General features: G+C 43.8%; 1 protein-coding gene across 2 annotated transcripts; it reads left to right on the top strand.

The window, feature by feature from the left end:
* The first annotated feature begins 454 nt into the window (after positions 1 to 454).
* Positions 455 to 9,128, top strand: LOC147128881 (circularly permutated Ras protein 1). 2 transcript variants are annotated; one of them, XM_086017031.1, is made up of 21 exons: positions 455 to 574; positions 669 to 753; positions 1,915 to 2,124; positions 2,394 to 2,561; positions 2,868 to 2,960; positions 3,259 to 3,339; positions 3,410 to 3,483; positions 4,222 to 4,395; positions 4,467 to 4,508; positions 4,690 to 4,779; positions 4,986 to 5,137; positions 5,411 to 5,492; positions 5,568 to 5,698; positions 5,875 to 5,959; positions 6,039 to 6,145; positions 6,424 to 6,530; positions 7,520 to 7,637; positions 7,732 to 7,872; positions 7,959 to 8,052; positions 8,142 to 8,168; positions 8,656 to 9,128. In XM_086017031.1, the coding sequence occupies exons 2-21, from the start codon at positions 684 to 686 to the stop codon at positions 8,776 to 8,778; spliced, it is 2,169 nt and encodes a 722-aa protein (XP_085873157.1). In that variant the 5' UTR covers positions 455 to 574; positions 669 to 683; the 3' UTR covers positions 8,779 to 9,128. The 2 variants fall into 2 exon arrangements, with proteins under 2 accessions (XP_085873157.1, XP_085873156.1); XM_086017030.1 differs by having other exon boundaries at positions 2,832 to 2,960.
* The last annotated feature ends 88 nt before the right edge of the window (positions 9,129 to 9,216 follow it).

Raw genomic sequence — 9,216 nt, 5'->3', positions numbered from 1 at the left:
CATAGTTATCTTTAAAATTATTGTTTTATTATTATGGCTTGTTCCATTATCTTTCTATTATTATTGATTCTATTATGTTTGTATGACAAATACTAATTGGCCATAGATGGCTAATGACTTTAAAATAACATTTACACCAAAAAATTGAAAATCAGTTAAATCGTGAATAAAAAATAACTGATTATACTATGATCACAAAAGGAGTTTTTTCAAAACTGTTTAAAACGCGATAAAATCCTCCCAAAATGTTCTGACAGATCCCCTCATGCAAACTGAAGCTCATTTACAAGATCCATATCGCAACTTTTGACTTCTCCATTCCACGTTTGCATTCCCAGTCACAAATATTTGAGTTGGTTGGGCATCACGTGACTGATCAAGTGAGATTGCGCGGCCCCCGTTTTGCAGAAATCTGCGACCGGTGACGTTGACGACGCCGCGAGTCACCCAACCGGTCCGGTAAGATGTCTCACAATCACATCACGGATAAGCTGATGTCACCTGCTGCTACAACACTTGGAAGGCATGTACGCGTCCATGTCTGCCATCACAGTGCTTGCTATTCCCTCCATGAGTAAGTATTATATACACACGTATGCTCACTTGGTCATGGCTTTGCTGTTTGCTGGGTTTGCTGATTTTGCTGAACTTGTCATTTCACTACCCAGGCCTGCCCGACCGCGATGGAATTTGCTTGTGATTTTGTCTATGTGCCTCCACCAAAGGACAGCCAACAAGCCTTCAAACGCTCAGGTGGGATTTGAAATTGGCCATTCTTACGCTCAGGGGTGTGCAAGCCGGGGTGGGGCGGGGGTCGAGGGGATGGTGTCCGTGGGCACCTCTAACTGGGGTTGCATTCAATGTATCTTTAGCAACGATTGTCTGGTCGTTGTGCAACTTTTGGGTGTTCTTTTTTTTTTTTCTTTCAAAAATAGTCTTCGGAATATAGGACACATACATTAAGATTCCCATTAAATTCATATAAAAATTGTGCACTGAGCCCTTCAAGTGCAATGACTGGGTGTCCCAATACTTTTGTCTGCAGTGTGGTCATTTCCCTGCGTGCAATTGCCAGTAAATCAGATCACATATAGAAACGATCCAAATGTGCTCTGTAATTGGCTGGGGTGTATCCCGCCTCTTGGCAAAAGTCTGCTGGGATAGGCTCGAGCTCTCCCGTGACACAAAAGAACAAAATGGGTGAGCCGGTTGGTTTCTATTGATTACTTGCCAGTTTCATGAATGCCTTTAATCATTTTATTCTATCGTCTACACAAAGCTTCAAACGGTACCACCCTGTTTCATGGTGATTTATTAAAATGATCATCACACTTTGACGCCACCCACATTACGGCATACGCAAAAATACATCTTGGCTGGTATATCTGCTTCTGCTTGACGTATTTCTGTGACAGCAGCATGAAATCTTGGGATATTTTCCCAGCCAAGTCTTCACAAGTATCCAACCGATACAATCTTGGTTTAAGCTAGCAGACATTATTCCGTGCATTCTTGGTGCATTCATTCTTTGACTTGGAACAGTACTTGATGATTCTCCATCATCCATGTCACGGTCATTCGCAAGAACAAAAATAATTAGCGAAACGGCTTTAAGTGAATACTGTAGTTAAATGTTGAAAATGAAACAAAAAAGGACTGAGGCAATTATGCTCTCAGGCTAACTATGTGTGACTTACTCCCACCTCTGCTAAGAGCTTTCACGGGCACTCCGGCCACGTTTGTTTGTTGGTGAAGTATTACACAACAGCCAACTGAAACAACCTTTACTGTCGTCCTTTCATACCAAATGTTTTCTTGGAGATAAGCTCGCTAAAAGCCTTCCATGTGAGTCATGCGGGCTTGACGGCTTGAAAGGAACACAAAGGCGCAATCTGGTATTTGCATTCCTCGCAGCGCTTCTACCTCCCGTCGGCTGGGTCCGGCCTCCCAGAGCGCCCCCTCCTCCGCCCATCCAGGTCAAGGCGGCCAAGTCGCCGTCCAAGGTCAGCAAGCAGTCGAACAAGGGCAAGCGGCAGGGGCGGACGGGCTCCACGTCCATCTTCTATGACAATGTCGACTTGGAGAACAAATCTCCCCAACAGTTGATGCCCACCCGAAAGACAGGTGCTGTGACAAAGCATCATAGCTGAGCGTTTTTTTGTTGTGCTTTCGCAATGTTGCTGCCATGCTAGCACCCTTAAAATGGGGATATAATGGTATTTGAAATGCTATCATTTTTGCTAACTTTACAATCCCAATCGTATATTCCCTCGATTGTTCTTCCACAATGCCACATTTTAGTGTCACTGGAGGAAAAATAAGTTCATAAGGAAAAGTAATTTAAAGTGAAGGGTATTTTGGGATAAATGTGTCTGAATATGGCTTTCCCACAGCTTTGCTTCCACCCCACTTGAGGTCTGCAGCAAACAGCCACTCGCCTTCTTCCAGCCAGCCGCTTTATGACAACGACGTCGAGTCACACTCGTCATGGTTCGCAGACAGCGCGTCCAATTCACCAGAAGGCACCAGGCTCAATGGGCATGCGCCAGGCCAGGCGGCTGGTAAGCAAACACAGAAAAAAGCTGATTAAAAACTTGACGTGTTTGGTTTTTGTGCTGCCAGGTATACCCTTTAAGATTTAGTTTTCATTTTTTTTCCCCTAATTCCTTTCAAAATGCATCATGCGAACCTGGTGTGAATGAGTTGTTCAAATGACAGAAGGGTTTGTTTGTTTACGAGTGGTAAAAAGCGGAGCTCGAGAAGGACATATTGACGTCATGGTGAAAAGGTCTACGGACTTGATTCTACTCAGACAAACGATTTCCCCGCAGTCTCAGCCCCTCGTCTTCCTCCTCATCCTTCCTTAGTGAAGAACATGCCGGAGTACGTGGTGCTTCTGCCCACTTCTTCCGCCCCTGAAGAACCGCCGCTGTGCCCGCCTCTAGCCACGCCACCTCCAGGTACAGATCGCTATCGTTTTACCACCTGTTGGCACAAGACTGCAAATGTCACGTCGCCCTGTGGCTCTGCAGCAGTGTTAAGAAAACATGAATACTTTGTTACTGTGCTTAAGTACATTTTTCAGGCACCCATACTTCAAGTGAGTAGGCCTATTCGTCTTTCTGTTGACATTCCATTTTTACTCCCTACGTTTAAAAAAAAAAGATAGCTGTACTCTCTAGTTGTTACTGTCAAAATAGGCATGTATCTTTACTTCTACTCAAGCCAGTGAATACTTTTCGCATCTCTGCTCCACAGCATCCACCGAAGTGACGAAGCCGCTGCCTGGAAACCCCAACGTGATCCTTGTCAGTTTGGGAAAGCTGCTCTCGGAGAAAGGTTAGTCAACTTTTATCGTGGTTGTTTGCGTCATACTCGCTTAGAATGACGATGTTTGTGATTTTTCCAGTGCAGCACACACAAGGAATCCCCACTTCCTGCTCCCAGTGTGGCTCTGTGCTGGACTACACCTATGACGACCTGGTAGGCAAAGCTTGCCCTTCATTTAACGGCATAGCTAAAATAGCTATGATGCAGCAGCAAAGTGGAAAGTAGCAGCACACAACAGTAGATCAGTGTTTCCCAACCTTTATTGACACATATTTTTTATTAGAAAAACCTCACAGCACACCACCACATAAAAAGTCACAACAAGTGTAAATACACACTGAAATAATGATTATCTTGTCTCAGTTTAGTCACAAATTGACTTCTTTTGAAATCTGGGCTTGTTTAAGTGAACACAAAATTGTGTGAATAGCAAAAGGTGGATGCACAGTTTCCATCTAGCTAGCTAGCTAGCTCTCTACTGAAGCTAGCTAGCTAGGCGGCGCTCTACTGTAACTAGCTCTAGAGTTAGCTCTTTAGCTAACTCGCTAGCTATCTAGCTGTGTCCCACAATTCTGCACCACTGCACTACAAATTATAGCTTTATTGACAAACTTTATTGGACTAGAAAAAAACAGTCACTCTATGAATACTACTGCGGAATCATTGAATTGTCGAAATGTTGAATATGAGACTTTCAGTTGAATTGGTCAAGAAATGTGGCAGGAGGACATATTATGGTGAACTTCTTTTACAGTGAAACCTGTGGAATATTGTGAATGATGGGGAATTTACAACATACGAAAATCGCTGACAGTTTTCACCAAGCTGAACTTGATTATCGTTCTATCCTTCCGTCAGTTCCTTTACTAAAACCCTACAAATTTTATTTAGTTGCAGACTAAGGGGTGTTACTTCTGTGAGCCGCCTGAGAGGAGAAGCGCCCCAGGTGCCGGTTTGCAGCACGGCCTGTTCGTGCTGAGCTCGCCCGAAAAACTCCTGAGAAACTCCCAGCCTCTGCTCATCTTTTGCATCGACATCTCGGCCTCCATGAGCATCACCTCTCAGGTGCGCGGCGCATCCAAAGTACGACTGTTACTTCACAGCACAGATTGTGATCGCGGTCCTGTCTTGTTAAGGTGCTGACGGGGGAGGAGTCGATCTACAGATCGCGCCTGGAGGTATGTCCAAAATTACAACAACTAATCCATCAAGCAATTATTTTTAGTTTTCTTGAAAAAATGCTACATCAAAGCTTTCTGTAAAAGGTGCGAAAGCATTTTTTTTTAAATGGCTTTGCTTGCAAGTTGAACAGCACATCCAGTATTTTTATGGAATATTAAACGATCGTGTTCATTCCAGTTTGTCCAGGAAGCTGTTTTACTATGTGTTCAAAAGCTGAGCAAACAACAGCTTGACACACCCGTCGGGCTCATCACCTTCAACTATGAGGTACAACGAAACGCAATTTTCTCATGCCTGGACAGAAAGAAAATCTCGAAACGCTACTTTCAGTGAGTCTCAGTGTATTACGTGGGCTCGCTCTAGTGGAACGCGAAGCAATGACCGTCTAAGTACAATTCAGTTGTATTTAACGTTTAAAATCAATACGTTTGCATTTTTTAAGAGCTTTTTGTTATTCTGCCATTCTACGACAGGTGACAGTACACGGATACGGAGATTTCCCATCGCGTGTGCTCAGTGGAGATGAACTGATGGACAGCGACCATCTAAAATTGGCCGCGTCTGTTTTCACCGCTCCACCGCCGCTGTCATACACCAAAAGCTTCCTGGAGGAGCAAGTCAAGGGGTACGAGGAGCAGCATTTACAATAAATCGGCCAGTAAATCGGCCCAAAAAAAAAAAAAACGTTTTAGTATTATTCCCATAACCTCTTGACATTTGATTTTTTCCTCATTTCTCAACCCATTCAAACCATTCCAACTTCAAGCCTCACGTTCTCCATTTCAACTAATCGCCGGTTCTTTGGCATTCACACGCAATCTCTGCCGGATTCGCTTTCTCTCAATTTGACAATATTGTGTCGCTTTTTTTTTTTTTTTTTTTTTTTTCTCCTCTGAAGGTTGTCTGCAATTGGCATCACAGCTCTGGGCCCGGCAGCTCTTGTCGCCATCACAATGGCCTCCAGACACCCAGGCTCCAAGGTGCCTCTCATCCACACGTGCACGACCACGTTCGTCGAAAGCAAACAAGTGACATGAGCTTCATCTCTGGAAAAGGTGATCATCTGCACGGACGGGAAGGCCAACACGACGTTAGGCAATCTGGAGGTGGAGGACAACGACGCACGCACGCTCCTCTCGTCCACCGTCTTCTACCAGGAATTGGGGGAAGATGCTGCCAATCAGGGGTCATTTCAAAAATACTTGCAATCCAAATTCGGAGTAGTACCTCACAGACAGAAAAAAATCATTTGCAGGTTTAGCTGTCAGTAACAGTGTTCAATTTCATTTTTTTTTTTTTCAATTCAATGAACAGCGGTGCCTTAAGTGACATAATGACAGTGAACTCTGCCTCTTTGACTAGTGTGACCGTGTCAGTGCTCTCTATCGAGGGAACTGACTGCAGGTTGGACGAACTGGGAACACTTGCAGATCGCACAGGAGGAAAAGTAACATAGCTTCTCATTGTACCATCATTTTTCAATCCACTTGGATCACTTTTTTGTGTGTCGTCTCATTGCCCATCAGGTGGTGATCGCAAATCCCAGGATGCTACATTCGGAGTTTGAGCAGATCATTGAGAACAGCACGATAGCCACCAAGTGCACCGTCACCTTGATTCTGCCCAAATCAATGTAAGATGGATTTAAAAAAAAAAAAATTTTATGGCCCAATCAGATTTCTGCTTCAACGGGTTACCATTCCAAATCCATACTCTGCTACACTTACAGGAGCTTAGTCTAGAGTTGTTGTTTTTTTCCCCCCTCCCCCTCCCTTATGTTTGTGTCTGTCCCATTCCGTTGCACCCTGTGCTACAATGACAATAACACTATTCGGATTCTAATATAATTTGCCCTTGTTATAAAAAAAAACATAATAATAATAATTCATGGGTCTCGATGATGTGCAACAGGCAAATGAGAGGAGAAAAAGAGGCGGGGCACAAAGCAGTCAGAAGGGTGGGAAATGTGCACCTGGAAGAAGAGATCACCTTCCAGTTTGTGGCCAACGAGGCAGAAGGTAAGAGAAGCCGATGTCGTCACCAGTTAAGTGGCAATTAGTTTGGAATTCTCATTCGTAAGGGCAGGAAATGTAAACATCGCGTCAGACAAAAATGACAGCAGCAAAGTGAGGGGGCGTAAAAGGTGATGACTAAGTTGACTGTTATTAGAAGTCAAACGGACAAAAGTGCTCACGGAAAGAACAAATCAGCATGATGTGCGATACTTGGAGTGGCAAAACTGGTTTATATTGCCAAGAAAAGAGTTGATGATGGCAGCTGTCACGGCAACCAAATATACACTATAAGGACACAAAAAAACAAGTGTATTTAATTATAATACATTAAGCCGTTATTTAACTGTGTAAAAATGAGTTGTTTGAATGAGATAACAAATGAGTAAAAATTAAATGTGGAGAATACCGTGGTTGTTAAATTGTGCATTTTGATAATGAAATAATAGTAGTCAGTGCTCATTTTTAAATTGTTTTTATTTTAAACTGGCTTTTGATCAGACGCGAAATTTTCATCTTTTCCGGTGTCAATTGTATATAGTGTTTTATGTGAATTTATTGATTAACACTTGTGTATTGTGGCCTTTTTATTATTATTTATTGTGTTTTGTTTTGTAAAGTGCTTTGTTACAGATCTAGCTGTTATGAAATGCACTACATAAATAAAATTGTATTGGATTGTATTGTATCCCAAAAAATGTCTTTACAGTGAATAGCTGCAAGCGTGACAAACTGTTAAAAAAAAATATATATAATAATAATCTCAGATGATTTTTTAAAAACTTTTACATCATTAATCCATGGCTTGAAGTCAGAGGTTTTTAAATGGAGTAGCGTAGTGAGACCTTCAAATTATTCAATATGAGACGCATCTTTAACCCTTTTCGTACATTTTGGTTGTCAGCCCAAACTGCATCCAAGCCACCATGTTGGATTTGTTAAAAAATATATATTTTTAAAAAGCCTCAATTTGATCGTCCTAACATGCCTTCCAGCATCATCGCCTCAGTCCGGCGGCACGGTGTCCGTCCAGCTGCAGCTCCGATACATGCAGAAGAACGGACAGCGGATGCTGCGAGTGTTCACCATGACCCGAAATGTCACTCATGAAAGGTGATGTCGTGCATTTTATTTCAAAGTACAAAACCACGTCAGCCGAGTTGCCTTGCCCCGCTCAAAGCAACAAATGTGCTTCCCGCCTCCTCAGCTTGGTGGCGCTGTCCTCTCTGTCGCTGCCCATCATCCAGCTCAACTCCTCTCAGGCCAGCGCCGCTCTGGCCGTCCGAGGCCGCTTCCTGGACGCCCGGCGGGAGAGCGAGCAGCAGATGAAGCTCATCGAGAGAGTGATGTGAGTGCGGCTGGGATGGCGGCCAAAGAGAAGCCGGGCCGGCTCCTTTTGCTCAAGTCGCGTCTGCTTGTCTCCTGCGTCTTCAGAGCGCACAACCGCAGCGCCGAGGACAGACGGACGTACAAGGAATGGGTCATCACCATGGAGCCAATATACAACAACATCTTTAGCTTCACACGGGTCTGTTTTTGTTCTTTTTTTTTTTTTTTGTCCTCATGTTGAGTATGTCGCTTTTCTTCTGCTTTAATGTAATCCCTTTTGTTTTCCAGACTAAATCTGTCGTCTCCGACTCACAGGTAAATGACATCAAAACAATTCGGACATGTGATGCGAGGGTACTTCCTGTTTGGAGGCTCGCTCCCGCGGCACTTCCTTATTTGTATACTTCCCGCTAGGGTCCTTCCGATTTAAAAACGAGAAACCTACTGGAATGCTTCAGAATATCTTCTGCTCAAAACATTTCCTGATAAAACACTCACCGTTATTTTTCATAATCCCTACTAGGATACTTCCAAATATTTCCAGCTCCAATCCTGCTACAATTCATCCAATTGCTTCTTCTTCTTGAGTCTTTTCTTGTGTAATTTATCGTCCAGTATTTAGCAAATAACTGACAGATTGCTACATTTCCCGCCATCATACTTTCTTGTGGAATTCCTCAAACCTGCAGCAATGTTTCCTGTTGAAACTAGAGTACTTCCAGCTATTGTTACATGGTGCTAGAATACTTCCTGCTGCGATGACTCCCTAACTCCCCCGTGTCCCCCCCCCCCCCCACACCAGTCTCTGACAGACGCTGGCGCAGCGTTGCTGTACACCATGAAGCAGAGCAACAGGAAGACCATCATGATAAAGAATCAGCAGAACCTTCACTTTTCGCCCCATTGGAAGCAGTCCAAATACTGAAAGGCGCGCACACGCACAAAACTGCTGATAGGCCACATTACATTTGGCGAGTTGACTGTCCGAATTGCTTCGGGCCAACGCATTTTTTTTTGCACTATACGGTGTGTCTAACATGCCAACAATGAGAGCTGAGGCGGACGTACAGTGGTTGCAATTTAGAGGAAGGACGAGCGGGCTTTAGTGATCTCCGTCGTGAGGTCGTCATTAAGAGGTTGGATGACCACTCGTGGACACTAGAGTTTCAAAGTCACCTTGTCGGGTGTGGCTGATGGCGTCTGAGTAGCGAGTTGATTTACATGCGTATTTTTCTAGCCCACTTTTGTCAAATTAAAGGACAATCTTGATGATAAGTAGAAGTGGACTTGTTCTTAAGACTCTTGCATGCAGCACCGGGCAAGTTATGGCCGTTTATAATGGCTTCTCGCCACAATCGTGGAC

Source organism: Filicampus tigris, chromosome 19 (genome assembly GCF_054856515.1).
Source record: "Filicampus tigris isolate MCC_2025a chromosome 19, RoL_Ftig_1.0, whole genome shotgun sequence".
NCBI classification, from domain to species: Eukaryota; Metazoa; Chordata; class Actinopteri; order Syngnathiformes; family Syngnathidae; genus Filicampus; species Filicampus tigris.
The sequence above is the reverse complement of the archived record's forward strand: the minus strand, read 5'-3'. Positions and strand labels throughout refer to the sequence as shown.

What these genes read in the sequence shown, in the direction of transcription:
- LOC147128881 (XM_086017030.1), top strand. Translation starts at nt 684, where the DNA reads ATGGAATTTGCTTGTGATTTTGTCTATGTGCCTCCACCAAAGGACAGC. An exon ending in TGCGCCAGGCCAGGCGGCTG is followed by an intron (nt 2,562 to 2,831) that starts GTAAGCAAACAC and finishes ATTTCCCCGCAG; the next exon opens with TCTCAGCCCCTCGTCTTCCT. An exon ending in ACTACACCTATGACGACCTG is followed by an intron (nt 3,484 to 4,221) that starts GTAGGCAAAGCT and finishes AATTTTATTTAG; the next exon opens with TTGCAGACTAAGGGGTGTTA.